This window comes from Labrus mixtus, chromosome 11, assembly GCF_963584025.1.
Source record: "Labrus mixtus chromosome 11, fLabMix1.1, whole genome shotgun sequence".
Lineage (NCBI taxonomy): Eukaryota > Metazoa > Chordata > Actinopteri > Labriformes > Labridae > Labrus > Labrus mixtus.
In genome coordinates this window covers 22,351,405-22,370,246 of record NC_083622.1, presented here as the reverse complement: position 1 = coordinate 22,370,246, position 18,842 = coordinate 22,351,405, and the positions used below count along the sequence as shown (strand labels likewise).

Below are 18,842 nucleotides of genomic sequence, written 5' to 3'. Positions count from 1 at the left end.
ATGTTATTAAAAGTTAGATTAAATGTTCAACAAACAGAAACCAGAAACAGTTAAACCTGTTCCATAAATCAGCCCCTACATCAAGTGAAGCAGCAGTTTACGTCTAGTTTAGTAAGCGTATCATGTTAGTAGTATATGTTGCATTTAAAGCTCCTGTGAGGAGTTTTCAGCTGATTATGAAATATTCAGAAAATAATATTGATGTGTCTTTATAACCCACAGAAGCAAACGAGACCATCAGCAGTCAGACTTAGTATTTATATTTAGTTGTTATTAATAGATGAAATTGTTCCTGCCGACAACAACGACCTTTTTTCTTTCAGATTCTCGATGAACAATTAAGAAAGAATGATGAGTTTTTTTGGTTGCACTACGTACACATAAGCAAGACAGAATTAGCAAAGAAATAAGAGGTACCAGGATGTCCACAGGGGGCGCCAAAATCAACACAAACCAAAGGTCCTCATGAGGGCTTTAACTCTCACGTTTTTAACAACACACGTCTTGATGCTACACTTTGTGCAACCTGGATACTGGTTGTCACATTTTGGGAATATACTTATTGATAACAATTAAAAAGAATGTTTGTTCTAGCTTTATAACAAACAGAAAATATTTCATGCACAGTTCCATGAAAGTTTTATGACTGCATACATATTGTCAGCTGAGCTCCCATTGGCTAGTTCTCCTTCATTTAATATCAGAAATCTAAAAGGAAATTCATCAGGTTAATTAAAAATGTTCAGAATGGTATTGACCGCTAGATTAAAAGGAATATATATATGTAACAAAATGCACACAAAAAAACCCCTCTTCTCTACCATTCAGCTCCTGTTCCTGGTCCTTTGAACCTGCGCTCCAGTGAGGTCAGCACAGAAAGCTTCCAGGTCAGCTGGGATCACTCAGCTAGTGACATCGTCCTTTACAGACTCTCCTGGGCACCAATCACAGGCAGTGACACAAAGGAGGTCAGTAAATATGCAACATATACATGTTTTTGTTTCAAAAAGATTTTTCTAAAAGATGTTTTTTACTCTTGTCTAAAAGTTAAATCAGGCAGTAAAGACCATCCTCATAAATCTTGTTGGCAAATCTATGAGTAAGGTACAATTGTGTCTTCTCTTCCTTAAACTGGAAATTACAACACCAATTTATAATTCAGCATCAAAAGATAGAAAACCAACATGGTTTCTGAAATTTTCATTTAGCCAGGGTTCCATTTTATCTCTGTTTCCAGAGAGAGAAGTGGCTGCACTCCATGTGCCCAGATAACAGGGATCCTGTACTCTATAGACCTGCACATAAGCTCAACTCCACTACTGGTCGCTGGTAAAACCCCTGGCTCAACAGAGTATAAATAAAGGCTGAATAAATCTAGAAATTAATGGCTTGGGTGTTTTATTACCATGATCTGGGGTTTAGAGGCAGCTGGGCGGCAGCGATAGAGCCCATAGGTTTGTAAAAAAAAAAAAAAGTGTGTCTGTGTGTATGTGTGTGTGTGTGTTTACTGAAAGCCATCAGAGCTGAAAATAACACTCTTGGGAGTTGGAGAGGTGGGCTGGTAATTCCACCAGCATAAAGAAAGGGATACATGCAGCTTTTGTCTGTCTCTCACCCACATACTCAACACATGTCCAACCAAACATTCACAGACACACACACACACACACCATCCTCCACTGTCTGCTCTACATTACACATCCAAGAGGAGATTAAACATAACACAATCAAACAGCCACACAGGCACAGACACACAATCAGAGCAAAGGATTACTCAGATTAAAACTTCACAATTATCAATGAGATCCTTTTTGTGCATCATGATGTTTCATTTGGATTCACTTGTTTTCCTGTCTTCTATACACCTTTTTGGAGCAGGTTGGGGGGTCTTGCTCCATCGATAGAATGTCTGATTGGCTTCACCTTTTAACCAGGCAACATGCCGCAGAGGACAATGCTATAAAATAAGGAGATATGTATCACTAAATGAAGGGAGATCTAATATGAAGAGAGAATGAATCACTAAAGATGCACTTGCTCCTGTGAAAGCACAAACGGCCGCCCCCACTGGTGAAATTTGCATGCAACTGTGCCCCAGAGGGCTCTGAAAGAAGCCAATTCCTGCACATAATACAGTTATCGAGCCATCCACAGTAAATTCCAACTTCACTGTTGCTCTCTGTGGACGCAAGCTGTACTTTTGATGACCTCTTTGTATGTACTTTGGTCCGATCCATTTCTGTGTTGTACAAATTAAGGTGGACATTTGGAGACCTGCAGCAGAAGTTGATCCAACTGTCTGTGTTGTTTGGTTTAGGCAGCTCATTTCTGAATACCTCATGTTATGATGATCTTACAATGGTCTTATTTAAACCCTTTTCTGTTTAACATTGCATAGTACATTTAAATGCTGCACACTCTGATTATATTCATTTCTATGATTCATGATTTATTTTACACAGTGTTAAAAACCGAATCCCCACAAGTTTGTTTTCATAGACTGCAGCTTTTTGAATTATGCACCGCCGTTTCCTGCTGTTTTTATGACTGAAATTACGAGCACTGAGGTGATTTGTTTTTTTTAACAGCTCTGTCTACTAAAGCTCAGTGATGGCCTTGATTCTAAACGTCTGCTGTTTCACTTACACTATAAATAATTGTGTCAGACTGTTGGTTAACGCTCAAAGTCTCTTGTTAAGGGTTTCTCAGGGAACTATTTTTTTCTTATTGCAAATAAAGTTAACAACAAATTCATGTAGAAAACAGAAGAGAGTGGGATTAGCTGTTGCTTTTAATTTGTGATTTAAAATGGGAGGCACTTAACTTTAGCAGTTTTTGAACCTTTTTTTTCAGTATGAAAATGTATCAAACAGAAAACATTCTGCACTTGATAAAGCAGCACATATTTGGCCATTTAAAACTACAGATAGAAATGTAACATTTGATTATTTGAACATGTGTAGAAAGTCACTTGTAACATGATTGTGTTTCTTGTGTAGGTGATCTTGAGTGGAAGTGATAACAGATACATCCTGAGAGACCTGAGTCCCTTCACTGAGTATGAAGTCATGTTGACGGCCGTATTCAACGATGAATCTGAGAGTGACACCGCCTCTGTAATAGAGACCACATGTAAGTGACACGTCAGTGATTGGCGTAGCTGTGTTGGCACTTACCTGGGCATTGGTTGTGTTTTTGCTTATCTAGTCAACACACAACTTTTCCAGAGATACGATTAAGGAAGGCAAGGAATATAATGCATTAAGGTCTAAGATGTATTCCAGTGTCTGCAGAGAATACCAATCAATCATTATTTGTAGAGCGCCAATTCATTCTAAGTGTTGTCTCGAGATGCTTTACAAAAGAGCAACTGGGATAATATGAAGGAAGTTTTTCTCCTCTGTCTTCCTCTCGTTGAATACCAGACGAGTCTAATAACACAGTCCTCTTATGACCGTAACATCCACACCTCTTAGACCAAAGAAATGCCTTGCATGAGCTCCTCTGCAGTGTTCTGATTATCATAGCTTATCTCAGATGAACAAATTCTATTTTTCAATCAATAATTTGTGTCTGTCTAATTATCTTAGTTATTGAAACAGGGATTTGTTGATGAGTGTCATATTAATGTTGTCTGCCTTTCCCCAGTGGCCGAGACAACAACTATTGCTACCACAACCACGGGTAAGAAGTGTCCACAGCATGAATCCCTAAATACTTTACATGTTGATAGTTTAATATAGGTCAGTGTTGCTATAAACGTGAAGCATGATTGTTTAAGACAAAAACACAAGTGAAAAAGACTGGACATATCAGTTTGGATTAGATTATTTTTGGGCTTTTTGTGCCTTTAATGGAGAGATAGGACAGTGGATAGAGTTGGAAATCAGGGAGTGAGAGAGTGGGGAATGACATGCGGGAAAGGAGCCACAGATGGGATTGAACCTGGGCCGCCTGCTTGGAAGACTATAGCCGCCATACATTGGGCACGCACACTAACCACTGCGCCACCTGCGCCCCAGTTTGGATTAGATTTAAATGTATTTTTGCATCATATTAAATCTTCAGAGGGTTTCTGTTTATCCATTGGGAAGCAGGAGTTCAAGCGATGCTTAGTACTTGATACTGGAATTACTCTCCAGTTGTGTAGAGAGGCCAAGTTTTAATCACGACTCAAGCTAAAGCATCACTCCAGAGAGGCCAATAGAACTGAAATGTGAGAGAGTGCAACCAAAGTTCCAGATAGAGCTCCGAGACCAGTTTTGGTCTTTGTTGCTCATTTAGTTTCAAGAAGCAAAACAGGAATTACTGAGTGCTTAGAAATGCTCCACCCTGACTGAGCTGACGATGCCTGATGAATGCGAAACTGAAACACTGATTCAATTCTAAAGCAGAGTTCACTTTATTAAAAACTTCTCGAAGATCTCTTGTGAGAATAAAGTTGGCATTAACTCGAGACTGTAGTTCAAACATTATCAGACACCATGCGGTGGTCATCTTGTGTTTTTGTGTGAGAGACAAGCTTCAGCTGATCAAATAAAATCAGTTTCCCTACTCACAGCTCTGAAAGCTTAAAAAGCAACATGTCTCCTGTACTTAAGGCTCTGCATGCCATCCTACAAACTTTAAACCAGCACATCTGCTCTGTTTAAAACTTTGAAGAGCTCCTGTGGATAACACAAGAGTGGTTAACTAAAAGAGAGCAAGCTGCTTTTGTTTCTTAAAAAATCGAGGCTGGTGGTTTAAAGCTGCATTATGTATGGATCCCACATTCAGACTTATATCAACTCCGGGCTGCTTGGACTTTACTTTGTTTGCAGGTAATATCAAGCCTGATGAAATAAGAAAGAAACAAAAAAATTGTTTTGTTTCATAATCCAAATAGTATGCCTTGGAGTTTTAAAAAAAAGCCGTATGGAGGCCAGAGTTTCCTGCAATTTTATTTTTATCAGCCAGCACATCTCAGCTGTCAGAGCACGTCGGTGCCTTGACAGACACTGTTATGATTTTCTTTCAGCATGCTGCCATGTTGACTGACAATTTTCTAATCCTCAGTTTACTGAAGCAATTTTCAAAGATAACAAAAATGAATTTAGCTTAAGTCAAGATTTGGTGTTAATTTTTTGTTACATAAATCCTGCAGTAGACTTAGCTGTTGTCTGTGTTGTGGTGTGACAGTGGCACGTCATGCTGTGAGAAACCTTCGGCTGAGTGGTGAGACCACGCAGAGCTTGGAGGCATCATGGGAGCATGAAGACCCCCAAGTGAGGATATACAGGGTGTCCTTTGTTGGCCTCAGCGGTGATGAAAAAGAGACGTCTGTGAGTATTTTGCTGTTTCTTTAAAGACATATATCACAAATGTTCAAGTACATATTTCGCTTAAGATTACATACTTTCTTTTTTATGTTTCACACGTTCTACAATTCTGCCACACCTTGGGCTTTGTAGCTCTGAAACAAACTCACATAAAAACACACAAACTTCTCGACTGTGGAGTTGGGATCATTGATTACATTGAATGTTTGTAGGAAGATCCTTGTTATTTCACACCTCCAGCCAACTGGATGGCACCGCAGCGGTCAGTGTCGGGTCATCTGCTTCTATCAAAAAACTGATTGCACTTTCAGTACCGGTCCACTCGCTCGCTCCTTCCTGATTCCTCTATCTGTGGTAAGAGCCCTTGAGCTCAGTGCCATGTGCTGACCCTGATCGCTAATACACACACGCACGCACACACACAAAATACATGTGCCCCAGCCTCTCTAGTCCTCTTTCTTTTTTTTTCTGTTTTCCTTCCCTCTAGCCATCCCTCTCGCCACCTCCCCTCTGCCTCTCTCTCCCTCCCTCCTGTTTTAATTTCCCAATGTGGTGTCAGAGCCGTAGAAGATGGAGAGGCCAGGCCAAGCCAGAAGACATTCCATTATCTTTTCAGCAGCCATTTACCTCACTGGGAGCAGAGATGGAGGGCAGCGGAGGGGGAAAAAAGCAAAAGAAACAAAGAGTGGAGGAAAGAGAAACAATAGCAAAACTAAATGGGAGAACAGTTTAAACTGCCGGCTGATAGATAAGGGTTGTTCCAGGTCACAAAGTTTGGTTGTGTTTTGATGTTGATGGATATGAGATATAGACAGCATGGATAAATCTGTGTGTTTCATTAGTAGTTGTGTGTTTATTCATTTAGAAATATATGAATCAGTGTGTCCTCCTTGGACTTTAAGGAGTTTCAGCACCGCAGTCAGAGTGGACAGCTCCTCTCGTTTCATTCGCTCTGACAGATTTACCTGGCGTTCGCTTAGCACACACACACACACAGACACACACAGACAGACACACACACACACACACACACACACACAGACACACACACACACACACACACACACACAGACACACACACAAACAGACACACACACACACACACACACACACACACACAGACAGACACACACACACACACACACACAGACAGACACACACACACACACACACACACACACACACACACACACACACACACACACACACACACACAGACACACCGTCAGGCTGACATTTGGCTGAGGAGTGGTGCTCTGAGTACAACAATGAAAATGTAATCTCTGCTGTTGTTTATGTTGGAGACTTGTTTTGGAAGCAGACAGATGAACATTTGAATAGATAGATAGACAGATAGATAGACAGATAGATTTGAATAGATAGATAGATACTTTATTGATCCTGAGGGAAATTCAAAGCATCCAGTAGCAGGTTACAAGACGTACATGACATGAAACATTTGTTACAAATTAAACCACAAAACCGACCCCCCCTCCCATACATATATATTAACCTGAAAAAAGATTAAAGAATAGTCCTAGATGAAACAAACTTAAACTGTGCAATTAAAAATAGACTTATAGAAGTTCATTACATAAGAATAAAGATCTTTAAAAGTTAACTTTATCTTTTTTGGAAAGCTCATGTTATCGAGTAAAAGAGTCACTCAAATGTCTTTGCCAAGCAAGTGAGTTACAATTGAAAGTAATAGTCATGTATAACAATCAGTGAAAGTCACCTTTAAAGCTTGTTCTGTAGATTCGAAACATATATCAAAGTCCTCCTCAGGAGATTTGTGTCAGAGTTACAGAACTATAGATGTTGGAACTTGAACTTTTCAGAAGTAGATATTTGACTTTTTAAGACAACGTGGACAGTAAATGCCCTCAGCATTATCAGTTCGACTTTTACAGAGCCGTGACAACAAAAGAAAACAGTGAAGCTCGAGTGGAGATGTTTTGTCAACTGCTGTTTCGATCTTTCATCTGTGTGACGTATGCTCCATTAGTCATTTGTATTATTGAATGGCAATCAGGTTTAACAAGTTTCTTTTCTTGCTGTGACATATACAGTAGAACACCTTATTGTATACACAGGTTCTTCTGTATACAAATTCATTTATTTAGAAGTTAAAGTTCAATGCAGAAAAGAACAAACTTCTATACTGCTAAATCAAACCATAGCAGTAATAGGTTTTTCTCAGCTCTTCCTCCGTCTCTGTTGGCCTCAACCGACTTTATTGACTAAACTGAAAGTGAGCAGAATTCTTGAGCAGTTGTGGTTCACATCCCTTCAGGTATTTGTTGTGCAAACACTTTCTGTTTCACCAAATTAAGCCTGGCCTTAATCTTTGCCTCTTAATGTCACTAAAACCTCAAAAAAGAAAGCGACAATTTTATGTGCATGTAACCTGCTATATGGTTTGTGCATTCCAGAGGGTGTGTGTGTTTGTCTGTGTGTGTGTGTGTGTATGATTGTATTTAACCTTTACTCGCAAAGGAAAGGGGCATACAAATGCATGTTTTATTTACACTTATAAATACTCTATGTGTGTTCAGATTTCATCATTTTTACTCTCTGTATTTTTTTTAAATATGTGCTTTTTTGTTTCTCTTTCTCTTGCTTTATGTGTGTGTGTGTGTGTGTGTGTGTGTGTGTGTGTGTGTGTGTGTGTGGGTGTTTTTGTTTTCAGATGAATATTCCTGGAGGTCAGAGGACAGCATTGCTTCAGTCTTTACTTTCAGACACGCAGTACAAAGTCACGGTCACACCGATGTATTATGACGGACAAGACGGCGTCAGTGTCTCTGCCCTGGGATCCACAAGTAAGCATTAGAACACACCCACACACACACACACACACACACACACACACACACACACACACACACACACACACACACACACACACACACAAACACACACACATACACATATACACACACGTACAAGCGTGCTATTAAATTATTTACCACTGGGGTCAACTCAATTTTCCTTTTACAAAGATGCAGCTCCCACTTTGGGAGAGCACATTTGACAAATCTGTAAGCTAATGAAAGTGAATTGTATTGCAGCAGGCAGAGCTTTCATTTGCATTGCATTAATTTCATGTTCCTTTTTGTTCCTGGAGGAAATTGGAAATTAGAGCGGTGGCAATATGGATGCGTTCTTAATTGTCTTAATAAAGACTGTTCAAAATGACATCAGCGCATTTCATTAATGAGACGATTGAATTATTTTGTTGGGCTTTAATTGAGTTTCTCAGCCGTTCTCCTGATTACCTCTTATGAGCAGCAGGGACTCGTTCTCCAGAGAATCGTAATGTCAGACAATATGTGTAATCTTCTTAGATGAGGGGGCTATAGCTCGCCATATTGCAAATACAAAACCTCTTCTCAGCTTCGAAAGCAGCACAGTGATAACTCAAGGCGTGAGATACAATAGGACATGATTTTCCATTTTACCAGGGGGTTTATAGGAAATTATAGCCATGTGATAACTCAAATTCAGCCAATCCTGGCAAAGGTTAGAAAAAAAACTTAATGAAATGCTACTATCATTTATGTAACACTGTAATTTATATCATCGAGGGATATTATCAAACTGTTTATCAACAACTTTATACAGAGTGCCATGCCTAGCGTGTTTATTGTCGTGAACAACAGCAAGGAACAAAAGCTATAAATCATTCTCAAGCTGTGTAGCAGAACTTCAAATGTTTTTGTACAAGCTTCAAATACTGTATGTCTGTAGTACAGAAAGAAAACAAAAAACAGAAACTTATCTGTCATCAAAGATCCCACTCATCCTCCTGTTAACGCGTATCTGCACCTATTTCTATTTCTATTTCTTCTTACAGCCGACAGTCTACCAAAGACTAAAACTGGATCTCAACACAGGCTTATTTGAAGTGATGTTCAGGGAAGCCCCTTCTGTTTTCTGATTTTGTGTATTTTTTTTCACAGTGCCCCTCCTGTCACCTGGAAACCTTCGTGTGTCAGAAGAATGGTACAACCGCTTCAGAGTCACCTGGGATCCAGCTCCGTCTCCTACAGCGGGTTACAGGATTGTCTACCAGCCCGTCTATGGTACGTACACGCAAATAACCGACACATGGGCATGCACTGATGCTTATCCTAACATTATTTGTCTAAACAAGCAGTAATCCAAATAAAGTCTCTTCAGGATGACTTAGATTTTCCTCAATCTTTTTTTTTTTTCCTTTAATGGTTTAAAAAAAAAAAAAAAAAAAACACAAAAACCAGACAGACAGGCACTTCTATTCTTGTGTGTGTTCCCTCCCACACACACCTTCATTACACACTCACACACGCTTAAGCCCGATTAGACTGCTGGTTTTCATCGTAGGAGTTTTAGTGTGTACTTTTTCGTCCGGGTGGGACCGAGTCTCGTCCAAACATACTAATCCGCTTTTAATGGGAGGACCCACTGGACACAAACCTGGGATGAGGGCATTGTGATTAAAAACAAAGCGGCTCTCTAGATGTTAATTAAAGCTTCTTACGAAAAGCTTGAGGTTTTAAGGGAAACGCCAGTGATCGAGAGCTAAAAACAAGACATTACCCTTTCTTCATTTATTTAGAGTCTTGAAACACCATCAAAAGCCCATTTTCACTGTTCTGTTTTCTTCTGTGGTGCTAATTGTTTCGTGCTTCCAATAAGAGGCTCTTTATAGTTTCCATGTCTGTTTTAACTCATTTAAACAGAATTACCACGTCTCTGTGGATAGAGCCTCAGGCAGACGGCCTCCATTCCTCTGATTTTAAGAATTAAGATGAAGAGAAATACATTCTGTCAGGATGCTGTTTTCTGTGTGAGAACCTCGGTAGAGTACATGCATGGAAGAATAGTGCCTGTGTGTGCAAATGCCTTCACACAGACACACACAAACTGCTATAAGGCAGCAGTTCTCTTTATTTAAACCCACTTCTTCAAAAATACAGAAACATTCGCAAAAAATACAGTCTGTTTCTGATTAAACTGTGGTCCAATGGGCGGCATGTTGTAAAGATAATTACTACTCCTCCTTTATTTATCTTTATTGTATTCTTCTCCTTGTAATGGAATTGTTTGTTTTTTTCACCTTCACTCTGTACATTTTATGTTAGCGGGGTACTTATTATTTTATGAAGCAATTTGTAGACATATTTTCCGGAAAAAGACGCCTTCATTTAGTTTGTGATTATTGGATTTTTGTTGTACTTTAATGGAGCTGTGTGAGCGTGTGTTTATGTGTATATGTTTGTCTGAACTCGTGGACATCTTTGTTTGAACAGCTAGCTTTTGTTTACAGCAGGAGTGGAAAAGCTGCCACATGGATGTGTATGAGTGCACATGTTGCAGGTCTGTGTACATGTATATTAGCAGAGTGTCAAGCAGCTTACAGTGATAATGTTGACAGATTCATCACTCAAAGTTGTCTATCACTTTTTTAACATTGTCTCCCTGAGACCGAGACAGAAGTAGATAGCAGCTTGTATATTTTGAAAGTTTGAGTCTGTCATGTAGCAGTTGTTGCTATTCTTTCTTGTTATTTTCTTGGAGAGTGTGATTGGTTGCAGACATACAGTCACTCCCTATTTAAGATGCCAAAAATGTGTTTGTTCAAGAAAGACTTTGTGGCAGGAACTGTTCCACTTTTCCCCTTTTCTACGGTCCTATCTCTATTAACAAAGGTGCACAGAGTTTTTTCCCCTCTCAGACAAAAGCAGCTCTCTGACAGTTGATTATGCTGACAACTCACTTTCAGATTTGATCACTTGAGCTAGCCAGCTTAGAAAGCCAGTGCTTTAAAGTAAGCTCCATGAGTTGGCTAAAATTATTTTTACATCTGTTTAAAGTGTCCCGAATAAGATGTATATAGGGTCTTCTTCAAGGCATTGTGTGGTTGAAAATATGTTTTCATTGTTGGATGTCTAAACTGTACATGCATGTCTTAGGCAAATACTCTGAACCTTCAGATCTTATGATGAAGAACCCAAAAAAAATTACATTTTTAAATGCAAAGTTGAGTCTATTAGTCTCTGTGTTATTAGTTTACTAAGGAAAGTATATGATCATAATCTGAAGAAAGTCAGCTAAAATATTTGAATTTGAGTGAAGATGCATTCTTTTTACAATCTTACAACCACTGGGTCTGGTGGTTTGTTGCCTCTTTTATATTGCCAGTTAAACGCCCCTGTGATGTCTCGCCCTTCAATGTAAATGTCACAGAGGTGGTGTCGGTGTCAAACTGCAGAGACCTCAGAATGGAACACAACATGTACAAGTCTGAGTGTGTGTGTATGTGAAGCTCCTGCTATGAGATATTTGTGAAATCAGAGACACGAATATGACACTGTTGCGGATTCAATAAAAAAGTACAAAGGCGTAATGAAGGCACAGCTTCATTACGGTGTTGTCGCAGAATCACAATGTATAGGGCTTCACGTTATGTCATCTTCTCTTCCGCCTGGGCTAATGGTTACATCTGTGTGCCGTTCTCAGTGCCAGGACCAGTTCTGGAGACAACAGTAGCTGAGAATGTGAACTCCATTCAGCTCCCGAATCTTCTGAGTGGGACGGAGTACAGTGTCCAAGTGACCGCTTCCTACCCCACGGGACAAAGCGAACCACTGCTAGTGAACGCCAAGACATGTAAGTATCTTCATCATACCTGCAAAGTCCAGTAAATCCTTTTTGTGATCATTGGTATTTCATGAAAACTGAGAAAATCTTCTTTTGAATACAAGTCGGTCTAACTGTTAGTTTGCCGTGCTGTAAAAGTGAAGCTTATGAACATACAGAATTCTGATTGATCTTTCCTTCATGATAATAAAAAAATAATAATTATTACAAATGAGACCTAATGGGGAATTCAGCGTCAGCTTAAGGTATCAGTCTAAATTCATCACAGAGGACAGTGTGACTGTAAAGAGGACAGAAAAAGGCAGCAGTAGAGAAAAAAAACTAATTTGATTTAAATACGAGAGTTGCAATATGCATGTTTTCCAGCTGTCTGCTGACTCCACACTTATGTTTACTGATACTTTAGCAAACAGACAGACAAACTGAAGAGTAAGCAAGGATGTGAAAACTATCTCTTTGTGTGTAGGGATTTAATATCAGTAGATGCAGCACGACCTAATGCAGACTTTAACATCCCTCTAATCTAAAGCAAAGAAACCGACAACAAGAAAGTGAGGAGGTGAGAGAGTGAGTGAAAGAGAGGCGTATGCAGTAAAGATTTACATGTTCAGTTTGCGCTTTATCTCTCAGAATATTGCTCTGGCACTATCTTTTGTCAGAAATCTATGTTGTCTTTTTTGATTTATTTCATTCCCCCGTTTGTTTGGCTTTTTTTTTTTTTTTTAAACTGCTGTTTCATTGCGTACTTAAAAATCTACTGTTGTCTTTTGGGATTACTCTGTGATTGGACAGAAGGGAGTCACTGAAAGGCAGAGAATCAAAGGGGATGGAAACAAACATTACTCTAATGTTAATGGATCGTGATTTTTCTCATTTGAGGAGACAGCAATAAGAGAATTTTGCCTTTAAATTATAGATATAGAAAAGATATTTGCATTAACCTATATTACACTGTATAGACTAAATGTTGAGTGATTCATTGATATTTATACATAAAAAACATCAAAGTGGATTCCTGTTTTTACACGGATTAATGATCAGTTTGTGATGCAGTGATGTGCTTTCATCTGTTCTTGAATCATCCCTCTGCTGGATGAATGACAAATCCCTCACGCCTTCTTGTCTCTATAAAGCTCTTATAATGAAAGATGCTTTCACGAGAAAAGAGAGATGAATTATGAGGCATTAGCAAGTAGATTTATCAGCCTGTTCGTATTTAAACACATCACTCTGTCCCTGGTGTGGCACTTGAAGTTCATGTCCATCTCATCAAAAGTTTGTCTTTGGTTTTTGTTAGTCCCATTTCAGCACATACTCTACATAAATAAAGTCTTTTACTTGCCAGCCATATTTTTGCTCATTATAAGTCACAATTTATATATGTGTGTATGTTTGCGTGGAGATTTATAAATGACTCATCACTAAATATTCAGCACATATTCCCCATCAGACCCAGGCCAGTCCCACTGCATGGATAAATTTCAAATGTATCAGGTTGTCGGCTAATACACAGGAGCATGTCTGAACTCATTGTCCATATTGCTCTAAAGTGCAGGAACTCTGATTTATTAACGGGATGTGTTCAGTCATTTGTCATTCTAATAAGGGAGATACAGTAACATATTTCCCAGGATGCACAGCTTTACCATGGGAGCCACCTGGCATGTGTACACCAATAAATTAGGTATACTAACATATAGCTTAAAAAAAATTATTGGTACCTTGAGGACCATCGAGTGAAATTAAACTGTTTCCTCCACATGAAGTTTTATGTAGTTTGTATTGAAGTGCTGGAGGAACAGCTGCAAGGCAAGAATGAGTATTTCCCCAAAGCCCTGAAGGAAGCTCAATCAATGTGGTCCCAAGAAATTCTATTGATTTAACGCAATGTTGTAAAATTGGAATAATGTGTTTTTATTTCAAAAAAAGGGAGGGACGTTTGATCGTGAGAGGATTACCTGGGGGAGGTGTATAAGAAGAAATAATTTAGAGATAACTATCGGTGCTTGTCAAACCTCGAGTCGTGCCTCTAGTGTCTCTCTCAGTCATCTTGACCGACTTCAGCTTCTCCATATTGTCAACCAGGGTTTAGGTCAGGGTTGAGTCAGTAGTGAACTTAAAATCAAAAACATGTCAATATCCGTAACTTATTCATTTTGTGATATATCCTTGACAGCCCCCCTCTCTCATTCTTTAAATAGGTTTGTCCTTGTGCTTTTCTTCTCCTTATTTTTTTACACATGGCTTTGCATGCTTCCATTTATACCTAATCGATAACCCCGCCTCACCAAAATGCATCTGATGTGTTATTCAACTTGTACTGATTTCTTTAGATGACAGTTTAGATTCATATGTCCCTCAAACTGGGAAACAAAGTCAAAAATACTGTGTAGAGTAAAACAACAATATGGCCCAATACAAACACTGTTGACCAGTATAAGTCACCAGTACACATTGTGCCAGTTTAGATAGCCGACCTTTACACTCCATATATGCACCAAATGCGTATCTTCATATTGTTCATGACCCTGTCCATGCTCTGCCAGCCACGCAACGTTTCTATCTGTATGCAAACAACCACCTGCACATGTACATGAGTACCTCTGTTCACATTCATGTGTTGACTTGTGGGTCTGTGCATGCTACTGTGCTTTTTATATACTTGTGTGTGAGAGAGTGAATATATATATCTTTGCATATTAAAAAATGGAAGGATGGGCTGTTGTATCCATTATTCACCAGTGTTTAAAACAAGGCACCTGCCATATGGTCCCAGAATAAAATATCTATTTACCGGTGAAAGAGCCAAGTTTATTTTATACCATCAGCACATTCTGTTAACAAGGGAGAGAGAGAGAGAGAGAGAGAGAGAGAGGGAGTGAAGACAAACGAAGAGAGACTGGCTCTTGGGAGGTCTGCTTGCCCATAAGTTTACTGAAATCTCACTACCAAACAAGCTTCACATATTTAAATTGCTCATTGCTGTTTTGCATTTTGCTGCATCATACCTCATTGTTTCTCCACAACAAAGACAATAAAAACAAACAAGCCTGACTAAATCCACAACTTTATGACTTGTTTTAACATTTACCGAACTCTATGGCTTTGTTTCCTCTCGAGCACTTTGCATGTGTGGTACACTGCTTACTTTGTAGCTGTAAGGAGCGTAGCTAGACTGCTAAATTCTGACACTTTATTGACTTCAACTTTGTTGCTCTGCTTCATGTTTTTATTCGGTTTAAATGACTGTATAATATTCCAGAAGTGGCTGTTGATTTGTGTGTTAGTGCTTCTGATAAATATTAAGAAAAAAAGTGTAGCTTCTTGTTTTGTTTGTGTGTGATTGCTTATCAAATATCAATTCCTTCATTAAAGTGAACTACAAGATAAATGTTAATTCACTCTGTCTTACTGTGGATTTCCAGTGTTTCTTGGCATCTCCGGCCTGTCAACCTACCAAATACGCCCCGACAGCATGTGTGCCCAATGGCAGCCTCTTCTACATGCCACATCATACAGAGTCTCCATACAGTCTACACTCAGTAAGTACATGTACTGCTTCACAGTGTTAAGTGTCATGAGATTTTTGTCTGTGTGTCTGTCCTCATCTGTCACTCACAAAAGGTTTATGTCATGATTAAGTGACTCCATTAGTTCTGTTCTTTGACACCAGACAGGCGACTCACTCTAAGCAGGGTCTTGATTGACTTCATGATCTTCTGATATGAATTATGGGCAACTTTATTGTTTGGCTGAAATGTGGTTTGAATTGCACCTCTTAACTGCAGCTTGACAAAACTAAATATCTCCAGATTTGCGTCTGGTGATGTTTAGTTTTCTGAACCAAGCAGTAGCTCCGGAGCTGATACACAAACCCAGTCAACAGCTGTTCTCACCAACATTTCAGTGAGCACCTTTAAACATCTCAACATGTTTCACGAGAAACATGATTCCTTCCAGATAAGTGACTGGAATACAATCCAGTCACATAAATCAGAAGTTTTACTCAAGTGATGATATTTGGTGAGGTGGCTGTTTTGAACTCCAAAGTCTGCACATGTGTCCTTAAAGATTTACAGCCTGTCCTCATGAAAGAGTCTCCACTGTTTATTATTAAGACAGAGACGAGTCAGCTCGGGACTCTTCTCAGTTTGTCACGTGTGCTGCTTACATATACCTTTCCAGTCTTCTGGATTAGCACTGATATGAGCCTCGGAGGAAATAAATAGTATGCTGTCCTTTTCACACAGCACTGGTGTGCACTGTATAAAGAGGATATACATAAATCTCTCTGTTAGCAAAAAGGAGAGGAGATATAATATGCATACGATCATTCTACAGTGAATCTTATTTGAGACTTGATCGTCTCAGTGTGTGAGAAATAAAAAGTATGACCTCTAAAAGCTTTTAAAAAAGGTTAAAAAGAAGAAAAAAGTTGAATGAAATCTTTATATCTACAAGAAATAAATGAATCAAGAGAGGAAGACATTTTTATACCTAACTTATGATATATATTTACACTTGAATTTTCCATTGAATCAAATGTCTGATATAATAAATAATAAATAGAACATCTAAAGAAAGAACAATTAAAAGTGTGACAACATTTTTCACGTTTTCTTTTTGTAGATATAAAGATTTTTTCTTTCCTATGGTTCTTTGTAGTATGCAGCTATCTACATCAAATGTCATTTTGCTTCTTGTTTGTCTTTAACAATTCAAGGTTTTCAGTTTACATATGAACCTGTTGACTTTAGATATCTGCTCATTCTTTTCACTCTTTATGTGTCCACTAGAAAACCTATTTTTTAAAATATCACCGTGTGTTCAAAGGTCAGGGAGAAAGCAGAACACATGCAGCGGTGATGGCTTTTCAAAAATAACTTTGCGTTGATAATGTCAGATGTCTGGGTATATACACGGCATTACAAAATGTAAGCCCTCTCCTTTCACCTGATAATCAAATTGTCCAACATATATACCTTGGAAAACAAATGTCCTATTCACATTTATTTCAGTGGAACTTTTGTGTTGCCAAAGAAGGTGTGACTAAGACCCTTAATTATGTTACTGCTCCAACAGGCTGCCTTCAAAGTAACTAATGTCAGGCTGTCTTCTGTTAGAAAGACCATTATCTTAAGTAAGAAAACAAAAATGCTCAACGGTTCCAGTGAATTGTTGGAGGTTAGTGCAAAGAAAAAAAGTGTTGGCTGGTTAACTTAGTGATAAGATAAAATAATAAAACTACTGCTTGATAGGAAACCTGCACAGAAATTCATTTTTGTTTCCCAGTGCTGCACTTTTTATTTTAGAAAAAGAAAAAGAAAAAGAGAAGGCACTGAAATTCTCTCTTCCATATTCCTCCCCTCACATTAGTTTAATTTATTTCACTCTCTTCCTCCCTCCTGTCTGAGCTGCGGCTGGGTATTCCTGCTCGAGTTTAGAGATTTGGTTTAATCCACACAGAGCCAACCAGCTGCTTAAACACCTTCTCAAATGGATGAGTGCAGCCTCTCACTGACAGCTGTTTCCCTAAACTTTATTATCTATGGCTGTTTCCTGTGTGGAGGACAAGCTAATTTGTCACTCTCAAAGATTACAGACACATTAGGAAATAGAATAAGACTAATGGAATTGACAAATGGCAGCTATTAGTGCATGTGTATTTGCACTTTGCACTTTTCAGTTTTCCCTTTTTGGCTGCCAACAAAGTTTCTCATTAATTTTTTTTTGGCAGTGCTGTCCGTCTGAAGCTTTCTGAAGGGAAAACAAAACTGTGCATGTTTTTATTTTGTAATGAGATACATTTATACCATGATTCTTTAGTGATATAATGATGTTTTCCATCAGTCATTTTAACTGATATGTCAGACTAGCTTCTTTATTACTGCAGTAAATGAGGGAATATACACTTCAAGTAGTTTGTCACCTGCTCAATATGTTTTAAAGATTATTTTGTCATGTAAATGCAAAATGTAAGAGATCAAGTTTGAATATTCACTGTGGATTTTCAACTTTTTTTTTGTTTTTGTTAGATAACAATCATCATCACTGAATGCACAATCAAGTTTTCAAGATGACCTCGAAATGTCTGTTCAGCTGATTAAATGATTTAATGAGCAGCATATTAACTTTTAGCCTTAAGCTGAGCTTTTTACTGTCTGTCTTCTCCAATTAAACTGACTAGTATCTGACTCTGAAAGAAAGCAATCATATCATACTCAGCAACTCCAAGGCTAAACTAGGATGCAAAACATGGCTGACAAAGAGGATAACTTCTGTTTTACACTTGTCTGAACTTCTTCATTGTAAGCCATAGTTGTGTTTTGATGTTTCTGTGCAGATGGTCAGAAGCAAGAGCTGAGGCTAGGAGGTGGTGCTTCCCGGCAGTGCTTCTTCGACCTCACGCCCAGCAGCCAATACCAGATCAGCGTTCACACCCAGCTACAGGAAATGGAGGGACCTCCGGTGTCAGTCACAGACATGACGTGTATGTTACAAAATATTCTATATGGGGAATTAAAAATTGTTTTTGCAATTTTTTTAAGATATCTTTATTTTCCATCCTTGCTTTTAAGATAGTTGACTCTCACTGAAAAGGCAAATGCTCAACCTCCAGCTTAAAACGGGGGTTGCTCTCTCTCTCTCTCTCTCTCTCTCTCTCCCTCTCTCTCTCTCCCTCTCTCTCTCTCTCTCTCTCTCCCCCTCTCTCTCTCTCCCTCGCTCTTGTTTTCTCTCGCTGAGAAGAAAGAGGCTGCAGTTGCAGTTCTTTGGTCAGCTGAGGAGCTGAGGAGTATTGCACAGCTCCAGGGACAAGCAGGCTCAGCTTCAAACCATGGGTTACGGAAATGTGGATAGCTATGGTCTTGGACAGAC

The 18,842-nt window shown here is 38.9% G+C and overlaps 1 protein-coding gene across 2 annotated transcripts in view; it reads left to right on the top strand.

Annotated features, from left to right (window-relative positions):
• col14a1a (collagen, type XIV, alpha 1a) overlaps positions 1-18,842 on the top strand; it is a 120,022-nt gene that overhangs the window by 41,228 nt on the left and 59,952 nt on the right. For both annotated transcript variants that reach the window (XM_061050940.1, XM_061050941.1), the window contains exons 16-24: positions 829-968; positions 3,000-3,132; positions 3,649-3,684; positions 5,179-5,321; positions 8,011-8,143; positions 9,284-9,406; positions 11,826-11,975; positions 15,392-15,508; positions 18,310-18,456. In XM_061050940.1, coding sequence (XP_060906923.1) covers positions 829-968; positions 3,000-3,132; positions 3,649-3,684; positions 5,179-5,321; positions 8,011-8,143; positions 9,284-9,406; positions 11,826-11,975; positions 15,392-15,508; positions 18,310-18,456 — 1,122 coding nt within the window. The remainder of the gene's footprint in view (positions 1-828; positions 969-2,999; positions 3,133-3,648; positions 3,685-5,178; positions 5,322-8,010; positions 8,144-9,283; positions 9,407-11,825; positions 11,976-15,391; positions 15,509-18,309; positions 18,457-18,842) is intronic.